This window comes from Saccopteryx bilineata, chromosome X (genome assembly GCF_036850765.1).
Source record: "Saccopteryx bilineata isolate mSacBil1 chromosome X, mSacBil1_pri_phased_curated, whole genome shotgun sequence".
Lineage (NCBI taxonomy): Eukaryota > Metazoa > Chordata > Mammalia > Chiroptera > Emballonuridae > Saccopteryx > Saccopteryx bilineata.
Window position 1 is genome coordinate 34,971,617 of NC_089502.1, and position 23,436 is coordinate 34,995,052.

At 37.3% G+C, this 23,436-nt stretch overlaps 1 protein-coding gene and 1 non-coding gene across 9 annotated transcripts in view; one reads left to right on the forward strand and one right to left on the reverse strand.

The window, feature by feature from the left end:
- The window catches only part of IL13RA2 (interleukin 13 receptor subunit alpha 2), a 73,903-nt gene extending 52,983 nt beyond the window's left edge, over positions 1–20,920 (forward strand). For all 8 annotated transcript variants that reach the window (XM_066249093.1, XM_066249095.1, XM_066249097.1 and 5 more), the window contains 7 exons: positions 7,141–7,294; positions 7,819–7,939; positions 11,710–11,894; positions 14,196–14,341; positions 15,549–15,693; positions 19,870–19,985; positions 20,776–20,920. In XM_066249093.1, the coding sequence (XP_066105190.1) occupies positions 7,141–7,294; positions 7,819–7,939; positions 11,710–11,894; positions 14,196–14,341; positions 15,549–15,693; positions 19,870–19,985; positions 20,776–20,826 (918 nt within the window). In that variant the 3' untranslated portion in view covers positions 20,827–20,920. The remainder of the gene's footprint in view (positions 1–7,140; positions 7,295–7,818; positions 7,940–11,709; positions 11,895–14,195; positions 14,342–15,548; positions 15,694–19,869; positions 19,986–20,775) is intronic.
- Positions 13,319–13,394, reverse strand: TRNAG-GCC (transfer RNA glycine (anticodon GCC)). Its single transcript has one exon. It is a non-coding gene; the product is annotated as a tRNA-Gly (tRNA).
- Positions 20,921–23,436: the final 2,516 nt, after the last annotated feature.

Here is a 23,436-nt window from a genome sequence, read left to right on the forward strand (position 1 = left end):
TTTAAATGTTTACTTGGGAAAGTTCCTCTTTCCCTGTTTTTTTTGTTTTTTTTTTTTACAATTTCCTTACTTTGCTTAGTATTTACTTGGACATAAACTAAACACTCAGATATTTTGCCTTCTGCAATAGATTCTAAGTCTGGCATTTTAAATTATTCCTTTCCTGCTGGTAAAATCTTTTTCTAATTGGTTGCTAGTAAACCTTTAGTAACAAGAGTTTTAGTGAAGTTCCTAAAAACCCCACTGGTTTTAGGTAGTATTTTCATACTTATTTGAATTCCTTATGTTCCTATGTTCTGATTCTGAGTCAGACTGGAAAAATATAAAATAAACAACAAAATTAAGATAGCCAATGCTAACATACTATAACAAGTGTCCTAATATAATGAAGTGATTAAAACCAATTAGATTATTAAACAAAGTCTTAACTAATACAGCAGGATTTAAAATAAAATTTTTTCAGTCTTAAATGTCTTTAACATGTTAATGTAATTTCATTAAGTCCATGTTGACACTATTACTGCTTCATATTATTTGTAAATGTAACCCAACCCCACTCTAGTCAGACCTGTTCCAAGGAACAGGAGTCACATATATTCAGGAAAAGTCCACAAGGTGCTGGAGTTGTGGTCAAATTTCCCCACTTTGCAGCTAGAATCTAAGTCCCAATGACCACTGCATCTAGCTGGTAATGATTCAGGTAGACTGGAAAATTCATTCTGCAGCACCTATGGAGATGGAGATTTTGTTTTATTTAAACTGGAGAGATGAACCCAGGGTGCCTTTCCCTGGGACTCTGCAACATGGCATGGTGAAGAGAACCTTGGGATACATTATGCTGGGTGGCAGAAGTAAATTTGTCTAAATTAGGAGCAGGTCCCAGCCTAAAATAGGCATGGGGCATTAAGACAAGAGGAATAAAGGAGACACTATATATTAAACAAGGCATCAGAAAATAGGATTTTCAATATCCACAACAGAGATCTTTGAGGGATAAAACCTGAATACTCAGGCAAGGCATAGTAAGTGGCCCTCATGTTTACAAGAAAGGAGATCAGTTTACCTGCTACTTGGAAGAAATACCCTAGGCTCATCCACAGTGTCGTGAGATGGGGCTGATGACCCTGGGCATCTTTTAGCTTTCAGTGGCAAGTCCCAGCAGACTGGGCAAGGTCAGATCACAGGTAGCTGGAGCAGGGCTGGAAGAGACTGAACCCTCCCTTCGAGGAGCAAGGGGGCAGCTTACCTTCCAGTATCCCTTTTTCCCACAGCAAAAGCATGTCCTTTGTGGGGGCTGAGAAGCCTAGCAGGCCTTAGCTCAATGACCTTCTTTTCCACTTTTGAAGGAGGTCCCTAATGGAATCTTATGAAGCCCCTTTGGGGCGTTGGAGCCTTTAAGGGCATATGCCAATAGTTGGTATTTTTCCTGATCTCTTTTGTGCTCTATTTGCCTTTTCTGTTCCTCTCTTGATCATTGACGACCTTAAAAGTCATGCTCACAAGATCTCGCTGAGGTGCTTGAGGGTCTGTATCTGTCTATATAAACTTTTGGAAAAAGACAAAAACAGCATTATTAGCTGGATCAAATAAAATAGGGTAGAAGTTTGCAGGAAAACTGGTTTGGTGTCTCCCGTAGGATTCCAGAGTCTCTCCGCTGCTGAATAACTCAGTACATTAGCATTCAAACTGTTAGACTAATCAATAGTAATATTTGTCCCTCTGGGTTTTGGTGATTTAGCACTGAACAATACTGCTTCAAAAATGATAATAAACCAAACATCACATAAAAGACATTACTAATAATTATTACACATTATTTAAATATTTAAACCAATATTTCAACATCACAGGGCTATGAAACAGCAAATAAAAAGGAAAATTAACAAAAAAGCTTTTGAAATAACATATACATTGAAAACACTTTTTACACAATAAGGGATCCTTGGTACAAAAGGGAAGTCTTTGGATTTGGCATACTATACAATTTTATATGCCTTGTTATTAGTACAACTTTACTACAGTTTAAATAAAAGGATTATAAACTACTACCCTTAATGAACTATTGATTTACTGAGAAAAATAAGGAGTGGTCAAAATGCATTCACTATTTTGTAACTACCCAACTGGCAGAGAGATACTAACCCTCTTTTTGCCCCACAGTAATTTACACTATTAAGTCAATATGAGGGTTGGGGTGCCTGAGATTCTTGGTGTCTAAGGGAGAGCAGACTGTAGGAGTTGTGAGAGAAGCCTGCCACTTTTCTTTTTCTTTTCTTTTCTTTTCTTTTCTTTTCTTTTCTGTAGTCATTAGCAAGACAATGGTTCCTCCCAAGCAGGAATTTCAATCCAATTCACCATCTGAAACTAACTGCCTTGCTTTGAGCAGCTAATTAAAAAAATACAATTTTCACAAAATTACTTTCCCAATAATGGGCTGCTCTAGCCTACATGAGATTTTAATTTTCCTGGGGACATAGCAATCCTGCAATTCTCTGAGAATTTTATTTTATAATTTTCTGCTATTATGGCTAAAGTAGTAGGTCTCCCCCATGAATTCCATGCCTCCCACATCAGATAACAATCATGCCACACGAAAAATTTGGAGAAGGGTATTTGGAAACTTGGAGGGGACCCAACACCTGCCTCAGCCCTGTGGGAGAGAGTCAGAATCCTTCTATAATTTTTTTTACACCAGTGGGGGGGCAACAAGCCACCATCCCTAACCCATGGAGGGCTCACATGACCCCCATATCCTTCCTTTGGGGAAAGGGAGAAGCAGCCAGAGGTTTTGTTACTGATAATCCTATCCCCTATAATCCTGTTACTTATGATTCCATCACTCCTTCTGGAACTGCAATTTAGTTCAAGGAACTGATAACCAGCAAGGTCCATACCTATGGTTTGTTAATTTCTAAACCTTTTTATCTGGCCCTGTTTTCTTTTTCTTTCTCTAAGATTTTTCCAAAGCAAAATTCTAATTTTTAATACTATTCCTACCCAGTATTTTCCAAATGGGTAAAACTTCTTTTGGTCAGTAGGTGAATATCTCAAACTAGTTTATATTCTATATTTCCTCCAGTTACCTCACCCTTACTTTAGTGCCCCCTCCTCCCCCAGAGGCTGAAGAAAGAAACACTTCTGTTGGCTTCTTGTAATACAGGACATTTATTTTTCCAATGTCTTTCTTCCTTACAATATGTGCATTAATTTTTTCTTAGCATAGTTCTAATTCTTTTTCTTGAATTACTTCCTTCCATTCCTTCTTTATTTTGCTCACCTAGGGGCCCTTTGCCCTTACAAGAGTTCATTTCTTGAAGTGCTGTTACTATTGCTTTAGTTATTATTTTTTCATGTTTCAGACTTAAATCTGGCCTGACTAGGAAGGTGTGACACCCTCTCTGTATCGAGCATGCTTTAAGCAACTGTGGCAGATTCATTGTTAAATTTAGCCATTGTTCAATGTATAAAAACTGATCAGGGTGGCCTGGTTTCTCAGTTATGATGTTCCAAACTTCCCTTACTAGCCAGGTATTAAAAGTTCTGGCCAATGGCCATCCAACCCCAAAGGTGGGCCATTCTGATTCACAGGCAGTGCAAAGTCTTTTCTTGGATTATTTAATTCTATACCATGGTTGTGTCCATAAGCTTCTTAAAAGTGCTCTAGTGGACAACCTAAGGGGGTCCCCTGTGTACTGAGATCTCCTCCCATATTTATATCTAGGACAACCAATTTAAAAAATTGAAACTGTCCAGGAAAATCCAAGAATTAGCACACTAATAAAAGCAAGAAAGATCAGACAGACAATAACTAGCACCCAGAATAAAGGATGTTTGACTATAGAGGTATTAATTATTACACAAGACAAGGGGAAGGAACCAAAAGAAGGTAATTTCTTCATGGGAGAAGTCTAACAGAGTGCTCTGAAGCCAAAGGTGTATGCAGAAAACTTAATTCAGGCCTTAAAAACAGACACGTTTAAACATTAAACAAAGACTTCACATACACAAATTATAAATCAAGAAATTTAAATGAGCATGCTTTACTTATTCCAATTAAAATTATACTGGATATTTTCTGACAAAACAAAGAGAAAGCTCAATAGACAAAGGAAGGTTTCCCCCTAGTAGCCTCTCAGGTGCTGGCAGGCCACGGCACCAGATATTCTTACTTACACACCAATTACTTAGGGGTTTTAGACAGAAACATTAAAAACAAAGACTGAGATTTCAACAAACACAAAGGTGTCCCTGGAAGTCCTGAGACAAGACTGATCAGCTCAGTATTAACTCAGTCCCTACTCAGGTCTCTTCCTGAGAACACCCCAAATGTGGCACCACCAAATGTCCCAACTCAGGTCTCTCTGAGAGCACAACTAGATGTCTCCATAAGTTCAGGGTCAACTCAATCCTCACTAATTGTCTTCCTAGAGCATGAACAAATGTGCAAATAAAAATAGATGCCTCTGGAAGCCTGAGGTAGAACTGACCAACCTGGTCAACTCCGTTCCCATTAATTGTCTTCCTAGAGCATGACTAAATGTACAAACACAAATGGACATTTCTGGAAGCCTGCTTGCCAGAGTACAACCAGATGTATCCCAGATAAGCATAAGGTAGGACCCAAAACTCTCCACTGACATCTCAGTCTTGGAGAGCCCACTGTGAGAGTGTGACCACCTCTGGTCCTCTATGCCGTAGATCCAGCAGACTAGTCCCAAGTCAGCAAAGCAGAAGACTGGCCCTACCTACACACCTCTGGAGTATCTCCAGAGTCATGAACAGCAAAGCCAAAGATGTGCCCTGCCTACATACTAGTCCCAAACAGATTGACCAGTACTAATCTCAAACAGAATTCAGTAAAGCAAAAGAGTTGCTTTACCTACCTCCTTGATTTCTCTGCCAAATTATCCAAATTGTCAAATTTGGAAACTGGGGGGCATCTGCCAAAGAACTGTCTGAACCCTACAGAAAGATGGGAGCCCTGGAATGTCTCACATTGTGCCTCTCCTTGAGATTCCAGTGTGATTGGGCAGATTAGCCTATTTGGGGTGTCTCTAGCTGGTGATGCAAAACACCAGATCCCAGACAAACCCTCAAATGTTGTCAAGTACCACACCCCCAAATGTTGTAAAGTACCGTACCTCACTTCCACAGGTTTATGTAGAGACACCAAGTCCAGGTGAATTTTGAAGGGTTTTATTAATAGGAGGAGATTTATTAATATGCTGGCTGCATATGACTGACATGGGGCATAGCAGACCCAAATCCTGCAGCTCCAAATATATCTCAGAGGCTGATGCAGGTTGGGGGGGAACATGACAGCATGACACAATCATTAACAAGATCATAACATTTATCTAGGGGATTTAAAAAAATGTTAAAATTTTCAAGGTAATATAATCAAAGACATTCATAAACCATGTCTATCTCCCCTCCTTTGCCTAGAGGTACACATTAATCTCAGGATTCCAGGAAGGGAGGGAGAGCTGAAATCAGTGTAGGGTGGTATGTAAATTTTGTCTCTTATTGAAAGGGAAAGGAAACTCTTCAGATAACCTTAATCCTTTCAGAGAACTAAAACCAAATGACCCAGTTGTCCTTGTGAGTCAGGAGACTTTCATATCCTTCTCCCTCCATTTTCCAAAGAAAGGACAGGACAGAAAACCTGACTTTTCTTTTTAAAGTGGTGTTACCAATACTGTTTACAGTTCTCTGGCACCTTACCACAACAGAACACAACGTGGTTCATTGCATTTACTGTAGTAAATTGAATTATTAACTATTTATGTAGTTAACAGCATGTTTGTTCAAAGATTGCTATTGTACAAGGAATTCTGTTACCTGCCTAATTCAGCTATGTAAAGCCAGGATCCACGGCCACCATCACGGCCGCCTGGCCCATGCAGGTTCACATTAGATTCGGACAGACCGTAATGAAACAATGGAGCCAAAAACTCGTGGGCCATCATCTTTAATCCTAGCTTGCACCTGGCAGGCAAGTAAAAACACACACTCCAAAACCCACTCATTCAGTGTTCACAAAGCTACTGACTTATCCGAGTTTCCTAAAATCAAAGGTTTCTAGCTCACCAGACTTATTCACCTCTATTCACCATCTCTTTCCTTCTCCCTGCACAAACTCTGCACAAACTGGCTTCTCACTCAGCACTCTACCATCTTGGCTGCTTCTCCTGGCCTCCTCCACGTGGCCTTTCTCTGCTCTGCTCTCTAATGCTAATCTCAGGAACCGAGAGAGAGAGAGAGAGAGAGAGAGAGAGCAAGCTCCCGTCTGCCCCATTTTATAGTGTAGTAATCCAAACCTTTTAATTCAATATACAAACAAGTAAGTCTCTGATACAGTCTCTTATCTGAGGCATGATGGGATTCCTCATGACAGTGCACCACCCTACATCAAAAAGAGTAGGAAAGGCTTAGTCCTAAAACCAAGCCTCAGGCTACAAGGATCCTGTCTGCCCACAGACCGTCCCCAACACACATTAATATAATCACGCCCATTACAAGCAAGAAGGGCAACCAATATCATCACCTGGGCGACGGGCTTCCATGTGGGCAGCGCCATCTTTAGCAAAGTGAGCATAATATATTTTATCTGCCCAACAAGCTAGGTGGTATCAAGGAGCAACTTTTTTGTGCCAGCACTCTGCTAGGTATCAGGACAACAGGGATAAATGATCTATGGTTTTAGTCCTCTAAAGAGCTCACAATTTGGCTTTCTCCAATTACCTCCAAGATTTTATTTTATATTGTTTCTGAAGAATTTATCAAACATTTGAAAGGTGATAAATCATTTGCCATATAATATGCATATGGTATGTAAAAAATATTTCGATTTCAAGTTGGTTATAGCTCAAGTCCTGCCATAGAATCTTGTTTCTCTTCCAGGATTTTTTTTGTTTTGTTTTGTTCTTTTGAATGAGATATTAAGATTCAAATGATCTCTTCAAATAGTATAAGATACAGGAGTGAGTTCTGCCAGAAACAGACATTGTATCAGGTAATCATGAGGAATTTCTTAGATATTGGGAACTCTCCAGCATATTAATGTCCTTATTAATGTGGGTCATGATGTCATCACTATTTCTAAGTTTGACTTTATCTCTCTTTTTTTTTATCAAAAAGACCATTATTACTAAGAATCTACATTACCAAGATGGGTTTGATCTTAACAAAGTCGTTGAAGCAAAGATACGTACACTTCTGCAAGGGGAATGCACAAATGGATTGGAAGTTCAGAGTTCATGGTCAGAAGCTACTTTTTGGATATCACCTCAAGGTTAAAACAAAGCTTTCTTTTCATATTTGATATTGTCAAAACCATCCATATAGGAAATAAGTGCTTTAACTCTTATATATAAGATTGTCCGTACAATTGAGAGTGTGGTACAAAATAGATTTCTTGTTAGGATTCTGACTGTCCTTTCCTTAAATTAGCAAATGCGTTTGGCAAAACTTACGTGCTATTACGATAGTATAGTTCCCAGTTTGGGGATCATACTAATAAACATGCACATGAGCATTTGTTCAACTTCTGAGAGCATTCTAAAATTATTAACTTAGTACTTGTGTACATGCTCCTACTAGTACTTACATTAATCTATAAACCCTCAAAGGTTTTTGATTTTGCATGCTCTATTTACAGTAAAGTGATTTCCAACAATTTCCTTTTGGAATAGTCTTGATTATGTTGATTGCTAAATGAAATGGAGAGGTCAAAGGAAATGAAAAAAAGTGTACAATAATTTCCCAAATGATTCATTACCATGCCTTCCAAACATTCATAGTTCATTCATTTCTTAGGAAATCTGGAAACTAAAATTCAGGATATGAATTGTATATATGACAACTGGCAATATTTATTCTGCTCTTGGAAACTTGGCATGGGTGTCAATTTTGATGCCAATTACAACTTGTATTACTGGTAAGTATTTTTAAAATAAGCTTGTGATATTAAAATTCACTTAGTTTAATTCATTATATATTTTAGTGTTGTATTTATGATGAAGTTGCTTGCTTATAATTATTTGGGATTTTAAATGAGAGTAAATAGGTTTAGGCTGCGGCTTCTGGAAGGCACTCTATGGGTGAGATTTAATCTAGTATATACACTGATTGCATTCCTGATAGCAGATGGGCCTGATAGCAGTTGGGAATACAATCAGTGTCTATACTAGATTAAATTTTGAATTCTTTAGATAGGCAGAGTTGCAATCTAAAAAAAATGACATGTTTATATTCTTGCTTTTTGAAATATCAACTACCTATTAAAACTGGATCCTTTATTTTTCTGACATTCCTAGCTTTGGTAACTATTACTGAGGCTTTTAAATTTACAACCACCTTGAATTTTCTATTTCCTTCATTACTGAATTGCTTCATAATAACATTGATCATGTCCTGACATTCCTTTGCATGGCCATACACCTATTCTTTATTTCCCACCTCTTTTTTAAGACCACTATTTTAGGCTTACTCCATTTTACATGGGTGATTGCCATAGCTTCCCAAATGATGGTCTCTGTGCTTCCAACCTCTCCCCTTCTTATTCTACATGTTGTAGCCAGATTTATCTTCCCATACTGCAGTATTCATATGCCACTCTTTTGCTCACAAACCTCCAGTGGCTACTCATTGCCTCCAGGATAAAATCTACTCTAGCATTCAAGTCTCTGCTTCACTGTGTCACTGCCTTTCCAACATTACCTTCTACTATCACTATTGTGAATGCTCCACTTGAGTTAGACCTTTCTCTCTATATATATATTTTTTGTATTTTTCTGAAGTTGGAAATGGGGAGGCAGTCAGACAGACTCCTGCATGTGCCCAACCGGGATCCACCTGGCATGCCCACCAGGAAGCGATGCTCTGCCCATCTGGGGCGTTGCTCTGTTGCAACCTGGGCCATTCTAGCACCTGAGGCAGAGGTCATGGAGCCATCCTCAGCACCTGGGCCAACTTTGCTCCAGTGGAGCCTTGGCTGCAGGAGGGGAAGAGAGAGACAGAGAAGAAGAGAGGGGGGAGGGGTGGAGAAGCAGATGGGCACTTCTCCTGTGTGCCCTGGCCAGGAATCGAACCTGGGACTCCTGCACGCCAGGCCGATGCTCTACCACTGAGCCAACTGGCCAGGGCCTATATTTTTTCTCATTCATGTTTTGGTCTTTTATGCTTTTGTGTGCAGTGTTATCTGGAGTTGCCCTCTGGCTCTCTCTTTTACCAACTCTTATCCATCCTTCAAGGCCCATCTGCTATTAAATTTCTTTAACTTTTTACTGATCACAACAATTTCTGTTTAGTTTTTCTCTGAATTATTACTTACTGTTCAGATAACAGTTATCTTTTTGTCATATATATTTATATATGCTTTTTATCCTCTCTTAAATTTTTAAGATTGGTGGACATGAATTGTTTCTTATATTTCTCTTGACTATTTCTGTCCTATGCCCATAGTAGAGTATCACTAAAAATTATTTAATGAATGAAACAAATTATGTATTTATTAAATAACAGAAAAAGCAAGAGAGGCAAAGTGTTATTCTTTGTGAGTTTCAGGCCCAAATTGTCATGAGATTTTTTGTTTTTTTAGAAAATCATAATAATAAGTGATAAGATGTAAGTTATTAACAGTCCTGAGAACTGGGTACTGATCCCTGCTCTGACATTATTTCACTGAGGGGTCTTGAGTAAGCAGTTACCTTTTTTTGGGTCTCATTTATCTCATTTCATATTGCATGTGTTTGTTCCTAAGGTCTAACTTTTTGTTCTTTAATGCAACAAACAATAAACAATTATTAAAAACCAGGTTCTGTTCTACATAAAAAAGACAAAAATGTGAATAAGACAAAGTCCCTACCCTGTTTCACATTGCATTTCATGTTTAACATGATTTTGTCATCATGTTAGTAAAGTAGTAAGGACTAAATATTAACACTACACAGAACAGAATATACGGGTACCATGAGGGTTTTTACTGGCATAAAGTAAATCTGTGTAAAGTCAAACCTAGAATTCAAGTGTCTAATCAGGTGAACTAACCAAGAGACTACAATGTTACAAACCCATCTTAAAGTACATATTTGGCATAAAGTGAATTTTGTAGAATACAGATATTTGTACCAGCTGCTAACGTCTTACCAGCTGCTAGACTGGCCTTATTTCAAAAGGGATTTTGGCTGCCTCTATAGATAATATCACATTTTGTATTGCAAGTTTTCCTTATGAAAATAACTCAGGCATGTGTTGTTTTAGAAATTAGTAGGAAAATCCTCCCTAATTTCCATTTGTTTTATTACTGGGAAGAAGGTTAACTTTCGATGATGTGGCAACATTTCTTGTTTAGGAGATTGAGAAATTGGATATTTGCTTGCTAAATAGTTCCTCTTTTCCTTTTTGATCTTGGTTGGCTTTTCTGAAGTTTTTCTTTTGATGTCCATTGTAGCCTCATAGATTTTTCATTTATTTTATTAAACATAATAACATTTTGTAAATCAGCTTTCTTCAAATGTAAGTTCTCAGTACAATATAAAAAAGGCAGAATCACTTTCTATAAATGTTATTGCAAATGAAAAAATTATTTTTTTATTGTTGAGTTTTTTATATATATTACATGTTATATATAATATTATATATTATATGTGCATATACCTATATATAATCTCAATCCATTCATTTATCAATGGACACCTAAGTTGTTTCCATATATTGTCTATTGTAAATAATGCTTCAATGAATGAAAGGTACATACATCTTTTCAAATTACTGTTTTCATTTTCTTTGTATAAATACCCAGAAGTGCAAATTGTTGCATTATATGGTAGTAAGAGTTTTAATTTTTTGAGGAACTTCTATAATGTTTTTTCCATAGTGGCTGCACCACTTTATTTTATTATTATATATTTTTTTCTTTCCCTCTTACCCTACTCCCCTCACTCCCCATTCCCTGGTCACCACCTCAGTTTTATCTATGTCCATGAGTCTCAGTTTTATACCTCTTTTATGTGTGAAATTATACCATTCTTAGTTTTTTCTGATTTACTTTTTCACTTAATATTGATATAATGTTCTTAATTTATAATCTCACTAACAGTGCACAAGGGTTGTCAGAGGAGAGGGAGCTAGAAGAATGGGTGAAAACAGTGAAGGGGAAAAAGAGGGACAAACTTCCAGTTATAAAATAAATAAGCCACAGAAATGTACAGCATTAGGAATATAGTTAATAATTGTAATAACTTTGCATGGTGACATGACTACTAGACTTATCGAAATGATTATTTTGTAAGGTATACAAATGTTGAATCTATGATGTACGCCTGAAACTAAGATAACATTGTAAGCCAATTATAATTTAAAAAGGCAGTATCATCCAGGACTATATAAATCCCTGGTTTTCTTAATAAGAATCATGCTCTTTGATTCACAGATTCTGTTGGTGAGTCAACATAAATTTCCATTACCTTTAAAATTTTGTAAAGGTTCCCATCAGATTGTAAGCTCCATGAAATCATAAACTATGCTTTCCTTACTCTGGTATCCTTAGCATTTACCATAGGATTTGGCACATAGTTGGTACTCAGTAAATATTTCATATTATTAAATGATTTTTCATTAACTTGATATCTTAAGATAATTGAAAGTTAGGCACCATGATACTAGAAGATATCAGTAAAATAATTCTTACAAAACTTCCCTTTACAGGTATGAGGGCTTGGACCATGCATTAAAGTGTGCTGATTACATCAAGGATAATGGAAAAAATATTGGATGCAAGTTTCCCTATTTGGAGTCAGCAGACTATAAAGGTTTCTATATTTGTGTTAATGGATCATCAAAATCCCAGCTTATCAGACCGAGCTATTTCATTTTCCAGCTTCAAAATATAGGTGAGAGAAACAAAAAATTTAAAATGTTTCTAGTCCACTTATGATCACATGGAAGAGATAAAATAGAGAAAGAGAGGTAGATATAGAGATAAATAGAAATAGATGGTAGATAGATAGATAGATAGATAGATAGATAGATAGATAGATAGATAGAGATAGAGATACATACCGACTAGAAGGCAAATCCAGATAAATAAGGACCAACTAAACCTATTAGGAAGCTCTTATTAAATATAAAAGTATGGGAGATAAGTAATTGAGTGAAGGGTAAAGTGTCATTTTTATTTAAAACTTCCAGCTTCAAAGGGTTGGTCTGGTATACAGTATTATTGTCTAATGCTAATGGAGTAATTATGGAATCACTCACTTCCAGGCTTCAATGGGCAAATGCTTGGGTATTTTCTGAGTCTGGATTCTCAGTTACAACAGTTACAACAATAAAAGGTTCCAGAATCAGTCATGTCTGGCTCTGATTCTTGGATTTACTACTTTCTAGGTGTATGACTTGGGCAAATTACTTCTTTTTTGTGTGTGTGATACAGACAGAGAGAGACAGGCAGAGGGACAGATAGGTACAGATAGACAGGAAGGGAGAGAGATGAAAAACATCAATTCTTCATTGTGGCACCTTAGTTGTTCATTGATTGTTTTCACATATGTGCCTTGATTGGGTGGCTACAGCAGACTAAGTGACCCCTTGCTCAAACCAGCGACCGTGGGCTCAAGTTGGTGAGCCTTGCTCAAACCAGATGAGCCCATGCTCAAGCCGTTGACCTCAAGGTTTCTAACCTGGGTCCTCCACGTGCCAGTCCAATGCTTTATTCATTGCGCCACCTCCTAGTCAGGCTTGGGAAAATTACTTTTTACATATATTTCAATTTTTTCATCAGTACAGTTTAAGATAATAAAGAACCACCTCATAGATTTATTGTGAAATTTGAATGAATTTATGTTATAACATTTCTAGTTCAGTGCCTAACACACCATAAGCTCTAAATAAGTTAGCTATTAATAAAAATAATAGCAATTATTTATGGTTGTGGTAGTTGTTTCTAATGCTACTAAAAGGGATAAATCCTTTTTCCTTTTCTTTACCATTATATAGTTCTTTTGACTGTTCTAACCATTTTGTTGTTGTTGTTGTTTTTCTGAAGTTGGAAACGGGGAGGCAGTCTGACAGACTCCCGCATGCGCCTGACTGGGATCCACCCGGCAAGCCCACCAGGGGGCGATGCTCTGCCCCTCTGGGGGCCCGCTCTGTTGCAACCAGAGCCATTCTAGCACCTGAGGTAGAGGCCACAGAGCCATCCTCAGCACCCGGGCCAACTTTGCTCCAGTGGAGCTTTGGCTGTGGGAGGGGAAGAGAGAGACAGAGAGGAAGGAGAGGGGGAGGAGTGGAGAAACAGATGGGTGCTTCTCCTGTGTGCCCTGGCCGGGAATCGAACCCAGGACTCCTGCATGGCAGGCTGACGCTCTACCACTGAGCCAACCGGCCAGGGCTCTTCTAACCATTTTGACATTAGACTGATTAACAGGAGATAAAAAATTGAATTACTTATGTATGAGAGCCTCACATAAACATAAGAGGCCCAAAGACAATTAAGCATTTGAGGCTTATGTGGCATCCTGAGTTAAGAAAAAGGTGGTAGGGGTTGTGGCTTTAAAAGAAAAGAAGACAATTCACAAGAAGATGGGAAGTGTAAATGTCTGCTAAACAAATGTTTAAAAGGCCATACAGAGACAATGGGACACAGAGAGGACTTTGAACACACAGTCTCTGACAGCTTCCAGAAACCCACTACACCTGGCCCATACTCACAGTTTTCTTTGGTGATAAATCTCTTCCTGGATCAGGCCTTCTATTTAATTCTTTTAGTGAGATATGGGGAAAATTTATTTAAAAAATGAAAGAAAACTCCTTTTGAGTCTTTTGAAATTTGTTTTCAGCTCAAAGTAATCTACATGCTAAAGAGGCACATTTTGGGGCAATCTATTCTGCTTCCCTTCACTATAAAATGAAAAAAAAAGACTAATAAGTTGGCTCTTCTAACTTTTCTCCTGGGCTTTAGTATTTGTCAATATGTGGCTCATCAAAAAATAGTTTCCAAAATAACCAAGTTTATTAGTAACTCCAGCTCGGTTGGCAAACAACTTTAGTTTTAATTCACATTATACAGAATAGTCTTGAGCTACCTGATTTATCCTGAAGGTTTAGGTTACCAGGTTTCCTTTGCTTTTGATCAGGGCTAATGCTAAACTTTAGTGACCTGCATGTTGAAATAGTTTCCTTTTGCTTTTCAGTTAAACCTTTGCCACCAGACCATCTTAGTATTATTGTGAAGAATTCAGAGGATGTTAACCTGCAATGGAATGTACCTGAAGGACCTATTCCAGAAAAGTGTTTCATTTATGAAATTAAGTTCACAGAAGATGATACTACCTGGGTGGTATGGAAATTATGTTTATTTGGGAAAATCATAAACATAGCCTTTTAAATAAAATAGCAAACAAGAGAGCCAATCAATTGCTATATATATTAAGAATAGAACATGACATGTATCTTAGTTTAATTTCCAGGAAATCAAGTCATCTCAAAAAAAAGATTTTTAATGTCTGAAAGCTTAAGCAATTATACCAATTTTAAAGCTACGTAGGACCTTAGAGATAATCTAGTAATTTATTTCCAATAATGTGTCAATAAATTAAAGTTGCCAAGTACATGCATATGATGGATTATGAAGAGGTCGCAGGTTAAAAAACAACAACAATAAATGAAAGCACAAACATAAAAACCACTTCTTGAAGAACAAACATCAGGTCAAAGTTAGAGTCTGCTCAGACTTCCTAAGAATTGCTTGTAGCAGGGAAGAAAGGCTAACCCAAGACGTAGGCAATCTTTGGAAGACTGACTACCCTCCAACACCAACAACGTAGCCAGATGCCTTTAGCCCCACATTGTTTTACGTTAATTTTATTCATCAGTTTCCAACAACATTGACATGATGGCTCTGTATTTTCTTTTTTTTTAATTTTTATCAATTTTATTTTATTGTGTTAACATGGATTCAAGTGCCCCACTCAATATAACACCTCACCTCCCACCCCCATGTTTCCCATTACACCCACTTTGCCCCCTCCCTCTAACTCCCTCCCCCTTCCCTTTGGATTTGCTGTTGTGTTTGTTATCTGTATCTATGTGTTACATATTTATAATTTCACTAATCCCTTCACCTTTTCTGATCCCATTTCCTCATCCCCCTTCCTTCTGTTCCCTGTAATCCTGCCTCTGCTTAAGTGTATGTAGCGTTTTCCAATTCATAGAGTCTAGGAAATTTGACACTAACCCAAATACTAGATGTCATAAACACTAAAGCTGCCTAGGAATTTTGTCCTTGTCACACATGCTCTTTTCTGCATGTGATCGAGATCACCATAGAAAAATTTAAAAATATAGATAAAGAAGAAAAAAAATGAAAAAATGTAACCCACTTTACGGAGAGATAATCACTCTTAGGTTTTTGGTATATACATTTCTAGTCATTTGATACATATATATCATGTAACAAAACCCACTTTGAAAATGATAAAACAAAATGTGTTTGGTCTAGCAAAAATTAGATCAAGTAATGGCATTCCCTCCCCCTTGGCTTTCAGGCTACCACATTTGAAAATGAAATGTATGTCACAAGAACATCAAATGAAAGCCAACAAGTATGCTTTATTGTGAGAAGCAAAATGAATATTTATTGCTCAGATGATGGGATTTGGAGTGAATGGAGTAATATACAATGCTGGAGAGGTATGAGACAAAAGAACATCAACTAAATAGCTAGTTACTAGCAAAATTAATTTTCTTTCAGTGTATTTTATAATTATGGGAATCAAAAAATCTCTTTCATGTAGTCTGTAATCAGAGAAGATAAATTAGCAAGCACCTTAACTGAACATAGATTTATGAAAAATTTAATACTCAGTTTTAACTAGGAGTAGTTAAACTAGTTTAACTAAGACTCTTGTTATACTTCTATTATCTGATCATCAGTAAGGAGAACATGTTAGTTCTTTTAGGAGGGAGCCTATATTAATAATATTTTCTATGCTTTCAATTTTTAAGAGAACAGAATTTTTTTTAATTAAATTTATTGGGGTGAGATTAGTTAGTAAGACCATGTAATTTTCAAGTGTACATTTCTGTGGTACATGATCTGTATATTACATCATGTGCCCATCACCCAAAGTCAAACAATCCTTTGTCATCATATATTTGGCCCCCATTACCGTTCCAACCCACCATCCCCTTCCCTCTGGCAACCACCTACTGTTATCTGTGTCTATGAGTTCCAGTTTTATATTTCACATGAGTGAAATCATATAGTTCTTAGCTTTTCTGACTGAACTTCACTTAGCTCAAGGTTCATCCATGTTGTTGTAAATGACCTTATGTTGTCATTTTTTATGTCTGAGTGGTATTCTATATTATATATGTACCACATCTTCTTTATTCAATCCTCTATTGAAGGACACTTTGGTTGTTTCCATGTCTTGGCCACTGTGAATACTGCTGTGATGAACATGGGGGTGCATGTGTCTTTACATACCAGTGTTTTCAAATATTTTAAGCAGGTACTCAGTAGAGGGACTGCTGGGTCATATAGCAACTCTGGTCTTAATATTTTGAGGAACTGCCAGATTGTATTCCATAGTAGCTGTAGCAATTCCTTTTTCTCCACAGCCTCTCCAACACTTGTTATTACCTGTCTTGTTGATAATAGTCATTCTAACAGGTGTGAGGAAGTATCTCATTGTAGTTTTGACTTGCATTTTCCTAATAGTTAGTGAAGTTGAACACTTTTTACATATCTGTTTTGACCATTTGTATGTCTTCTCAAATGAGGTGTCTGAGAACAAAAATCTTAAACCAAAGATAGGTCAGCATATACTTGTTTTTGAGTGTCTAGTACTGTGCCTAATGAATATTTTTTAAATACATCATCATTAATAAAACATATAATCCACTTATTTTCAACACTGATATAAAATGACATGATAAAACACATATTGCAATAGCAATATAAATGAAAAAGCCTTGAGAATATGGCAAAATATTGTGCTTCACACTATACTTCTTTATCAATACAAATGACTAGTAATTGTTTGAAACTAAAGTAAATTAGCTTAGCATTGCTCTTTCATATATATAGGTGTGTAAATACATATACAGACATAGATTCAAATAGATACTGGCATTTCTATCCATCATTCATCTTCTTTATGTTGTTCCATTATACTATTTATCTCCCTATTAATATAGTTGTATCACTGTTCTCTTTGATTTATCAAATATTTATTAAGTACTTATTATGTGTCACACTTTTCAGGCATGAGAGATACAGCAGTAAGAAAAATCCCTGTCCTCGTGAAATTTATATTTTATTCCCAAGTTGAATATAGATAAGCAACAACAAAGAAGTCAAATAGATTATAAAATCACTAAGAACTATAGAGAGAATGGGTAGAGAGAAAGAGAACTCAATTAACCAAGAAATAATCTGAAACCACAATGAACACTTACTATTTCTACTTTTTCATTTTGTCACTGCTATAAGAAATCTGGCCTGACTGGTGGTGGCACCACCAGAGCTTCAACCTTGGACGCTGAGGTTTCAAGTTTGAAACCCCAAGGTCGCCGGCTTTAGCACAGGATCATCAATATGATCCCAAGGTTGCTGGCTTGAACCAAGGTCACTGGCTTGAGCAAGGGATCACTGGCTCAGCTTAAACCCCCCAGTCAAGGCACTTATAAGAAACAATCAATGAACAACTAAAAAGTGACACAAGTATGAGCTGATGCTTCTCATATCTCTCTTTTCCTCTTTCTCTCCCTATCAAAATAAAATCCTTCTTTTATTAAAAAAAGAAAAGAAAAGAAATCTGGAGACTCTATGGAACTGAAACGGAGGAAGTCATATCCTGAATATCTTGTCATTCGTCAATGCATAGCTTATGATGAGGTTTTTAGCCTCATTTTAAAAATATGTATCTTTTAATGTAGATGTATTTTACTCATAGTCTTAACTGTGGTATTGATGACTGAGTTTTCTTTTTCCATGGTTGGTATTGTTAGGTTGTGCAGAGATGAAAGCCAGGTCAAAGGTGGGGATAAAACAATTCGTTGGTGCATCTGCAAACAGATGGGCTGACACTCGGCTTCAGGTCCGAGTATCTGGAGATTCAAGTCTTTATAGGGCTAGTGAGCAAAGCTAGCTAAAGGTTTTCATTTTGGCGGGGAATTTTTGGGCAGAGTGATGGTTAATCACTAAGTAACAGAGTGTTTATGTAAGTGATAGGAGGTGATTAACCAGCAGGAGGTTTGAGGTTTCTGAGACTAATGGCTGAAAAACGGAATGTTTTGATAAATGATGGGAGGTGACTTACTGGTGGAGAGTTATGAGAGCAGGCCTGATCCTCAAAGATATCTCTTGGTAAAATCTTAATAATAATTTTGAGGTTAGAAGTGAAGAATTTCTAAAATGCATATGGTCTTAGTTCTTTAGGTTTATTTTATTGGATGTTTCAAGTTGTGGAAAAATAGGACAATGTTTTTGGAAATGAAAACATATTTTCTTTGGGGTTGACTACATATAGAGAAAGCAACTGGAATCTCAGGAAAGAAGCCTGCCTTCCCAATGTTTTTGCATGCCCAAAACTTACATTATTCGTCATCTCTCTGCAAATCTTTGCAAATCTTAACTGAACTGACCATATGAAGTTTACTTAGTAGAAAATAAGATCTTGAGGGAATAGGACAAAGAAAAAGGTGAGGTTGGTTGTAGGTTTAAGTGTAGGTGTGGGCCTAGGATTCAAGACGCTCTATAGTACTACTTCAAAACAAGTGAGATACACAAGTTTGGGAGAAACAAGCTTTGTCTACTATTTAAGTCTGTCTAGTGATTGTTTCTTTCTGTGCAGGAGAACCATTAAAAGTTCATCCTTAGAAAAAAGAAAAATTTTTCCTTTTTAGACAATAAAATGTGAAATAACTTTAAAGTCATGACTTTTAAAGACTAGGTCCATTATTTACACATATTGGTGAGCAGCTCTTGTTCACTATAGCATTATATGATATATAATTTGACTTACTGAGAGTTAGGAGATACAAAAGATATGTTTACCTTATCAGTTGGCTAATGTTTTATCTTTTTGATCCTATGAAAAATTCACAAGGTCAATTTTTTTTTTGTGACAGAGACAGAGAGAGGGACAGATGGGGACAGTCAGATAGGAAAGGAGAGAGATGAGAAGCATCAATTCTTTGTTGTGGCACCTTAGCTGTTCATTGACTACTTTCTCATAAGTGCCTTGACCAGGAGGCTACAGAAAAGTGAGTGACCCCTTGCTCAAGCCAGTGACCTTGGGCTCAAGCCGGCAACCTTGGGCTTCAAGCCAGTGACATTTGGGCTCAAGTCAGCAATTATGAGGTTATGTCTAGGATCCTACGCTCAAGCCAGCGACCTGTGCCCAAGCCAATGACCCGATGCTCAAGCTGGTAAACCAGTGCTCAAGCTGGATGAGCCTGTGGTGAAGCCAGCAACCTTGGAGTTTCGAACCTGGGTCCTCTGTGTCTCAATTCGACACTCTATCCACTGTGCCACCACCTGGTCAGGCAAGGTCAATTATTAAACAAAATTTTATCAGAAAATAAGAATTGGGCTTTGGGGAGTTATTTTTCTAAGGGAAATGAAGAGATGTCACAGCTTAGTAAGGCAGTTGTTTTATATAAAAAGTTCACAAGTGAAAGGAATGCCGTACTGAAATATAACTGTGGTATCTATGCACTGGCAAGGATGGCAGAAGTTTTTGATTTAAAGCTCAACTCTTCACCATTTACTAGATTATTTATAAAATAATTCAGTTTCAAAAATAATTGTAAACATCTAACCACTCCTCCCCCCCTTTTGTGATTTTTTCTACCTAGGTGGCATACGGAAGGAAGTCTTGTATTTTTTCTTGATACCATTTGCTTTTATCTTATTTCTTGTTTTGTTAATAACTTGTCTGCTTCTGTATAAGCAAAAAGTTTTACTGAAAATGGTAAGTTGAATAACGTCCGAATGCTTACTCTGAAACAGTAGATAACAAAAAAAATGTTCTGCACTTAAGACTCACGGACCGAAGTTTTATAATTTTGCCTGCATACTGTGGGTGTACAATTGAAGCTGTCTTCAGAAAATAAGGCAATTTGAACATATGTACCCTGATTTATTGAGTCACCCCATTAAAATTAATAAAAATTAAAAAAAATAACCCTAAAAGCGACATTTTGGAGTGAATTTACTTTTGTTGAAATAAAATAATGCTTTAGAACATGAAACACTATTTAACTTCAGATTAGGAGAATATAAAGAAAGAGATACAGGAGAAAAACAGGTTTGGAAGGAAAGATAGAGTGACTTAAAATGGACATACTCTAAAATGTATTACTCATGTGCCACAGGAAAAGGATCACAAAAATGAAAAATCATGGTGGTGCCTATACTTTAAGAGCTACATTCTAGTTGAGGAAGATAAAATTCATACAAAAAAATATAACCTGCATTATGAGCTAATTTTATATGATTTATATTTGAGTTGTACAGATAATAAAATAGAAGTTTAGAAGGATTACCATGGGTTGGTGGGCTTTCAGGAGGAATTGTGACTTGGAGGATAATACCTTAATGTCAAGTCTTACAGATAAAAAGAACTGTGAATGTATATGAAATGTTTCATTTAATTTCTCTGCTGAATGCTTTTTTTGGCCTCTTCCTATGAATTATTTAAGTCAAATAGTTTATGTTATTAATGACTATTTGTTGATAATGAAGCTCTTTTTCAATTTCAGATTTTTCATAGAAAACAAGAAGTCTTTTCTCATCAAGAGGCACTCTGTTGACTTAATCATTTCATCTTATGGTCAAATGTTAACTATGAGTGTTATTAAACTGAATGTTTAATCCAAATGTTGAATAAATCTCATTTTAAAAGCATTGTTGTATTTAAGTAGTCTTTAGCGTACTCCAACCCTCAACTAGTTGTAAATTTTCTAGATTCTATTAACAAAGAATTTTCTTATTAATCCAAAGTGAGAGTGCTGCATATATAGAAATCAAGTGATGGGTCAGATTCTCCTTAGTGATATATAAATTGTTAGTGGAAAAATGGCAATTTAGCAACCTCAGTTCTTGAATTCTGGCTGAAAGAAGAATTCAGAACCAAGACTCAAATTGTAATAGAAAGTTTATTTAGAAAGTCACGAAGGTAGTAGAAGGACCGTTGGAGCTTAGGAGAAAGGGAGAAAGCTATGTGCCTTGAGGGAGGAAAGAGAGAGGAGAGACACTGGTTTGCTCCAGGAAAGAGAGAGAGAGAGAGAGAGAGAGAGAGAGAGAGAGAGAGGAAACCATGGAATATTCTTCAGCTTTCCGGGTGTGTCTCTTCAGGGTCGTTGTATCCACTGATTGGTCATTAGTCATTGCAGCTGGTCCTAATGTCAGCCATAGCCTTGTTCTGCCTGGCTTTGCTGCTTTTCTGGGCCTACAGCTGAGGCCTAGATGTCTTCTCCAGGGGTTATTGCTTAAAGGAGTGGTTGTGCCAGGGCCTATAGTTTTGCTCTTTGCTAAGCACCCTGGGGCTCTCCAATGTGGTGACCCTCTCCACCTGGTTCATTGTTCCTGCTCTGCTCATGCCTATTAATAAAAAGTGTAATTTTGCAACTTTGCACTTAACCATAGAGATATTGAAGATAAGTCTAATTAAGAAAAAAATAGTACTTGGAATGAAAGTGTCCACCATGAATAAGGTAGTTTAGCTTTAAAAATAACCCATTGAGAGGATTAGTAATAAGTTTTAAATGCATTCATAGTTTAAAGCAGGGGTCTCCAAACTTTTTACACAGGGGGCCAGTTCACTGTCCTTCAGACCATTGGAGGGCCGGACTATAAAAAAAACCTATGAACAAATCCCTATGCAGAGAGAGAGAAGATGGCAGCGGAGTAGGCGGATGCACAGACACCCAGCTCTCAACACCAAACTGGAATACAAATCAATTTAGAAAAAATCAGCATGAAAAACCAACACTGAACTGCAAGAACAGCTCTCAAAAACCAAGGAGCAAAGAGGAAGCCACAATAATCCTGGTAAGGAGTGCCTGAATCTCCTCTGCTTACAGGAAGGGAAGGAGGGGGGTGAGGCTGAGAGCCCAGAGAGGATTTCACAGAGGAAAAAGAGCAGAAACTACTGCTCACAGCCACTTACCTGGCGACCAGGGAGCAAGGTGGGTTGAAAAGACCAGCTTATCTCCCAAGTGGAAAAGACAGGGAGAGGGACAGACTGTGAGGGGCTAAGGTATGCAAGAAACAAAATAAAAAAGCTGACTCATTCGTGCTGGAGGTGGCCATAGCTGGGAGAGGGACGAACCTTTCACAAAACAGAGCTGAAGTGCTTCCGGATCAGAGATCTCCAGACATCTATCCAGCTCCAATCAGCACAACAAGACACAGCTGAAAACAAGAAGTGGGGAGGAGGGGCAGTAACTCAGGTCTCCATGGAGATCTGAGATACACCTCCCCCTACTGAAGCTGAGAGAAAAAACCCTGCCCCCAGTGAGATTAGTTGGAGGAAGCGACCTTCAGCATCTCAGGTTACACCCACAGCATTCCTGGATACAGTTTCAAGGAAGCCCCCTGCTGAGATCAGTTAACAAGACTATCACCTGTTAAGAAAACAAACAAATCAAGACTTCAAAGCTGCCCAAATCCGAAAGTGGATTACAAATAATAGCTGATACCAACCCACGAAGACCTAAAAATAACACAACTGAAAACTGGAGGCAGACAACACCAAGCCTAGACTCAATCAACTCTACAAATAAAAAAAAAAAGAAGAAGAAGATGAGAAAACAAAGGAGTGCAATCCAAATGAAACCACAAGAGACACTTTCTAGAGATGAACTGAGTGATATGGAAATAATCAAACTTCCAGATGCGGAGTTCAAAATAATGATTGTAAGGATGCTTAGGGATCTTAGAACAACAATGGAGGGGGAGTTTGAAAACCTAAATAAAGAAATAGCAAGTATAAAAAAGAATCAGTTGGAGACGACAAATACAATATCAGAAATAAAGACCACAATGGAAGGAATTAAAAACAGGATAGATAGAGCAGAGGATCGAATCAGCGAGTTAGAAGACAACTGGAATGAAGGCATGAAAGCAGAGAAGAAAAGAGAAAAAAGACTCAAAAAGTCAGAGGAAACTCTTAGAGAGCTCTGTGACAACATGAAGAGAAATAACATCCACATCATAGGGGTTCCTGAAGAAGAAGAAAAAGAACAAGGGATAGAGACTTTGTTCAATCATATCATAGCTGAAAACTTCCCTAAATTAATGCAAGAGAAACTCTCACAAATCCAAGAAGCACAGAGGACTCCATTAAAGAGAAACCCAAAGAAACCTACACCAAGACACATCATAATTAAAATACCAAAGCTAAGCGATAAAGAGAAAAT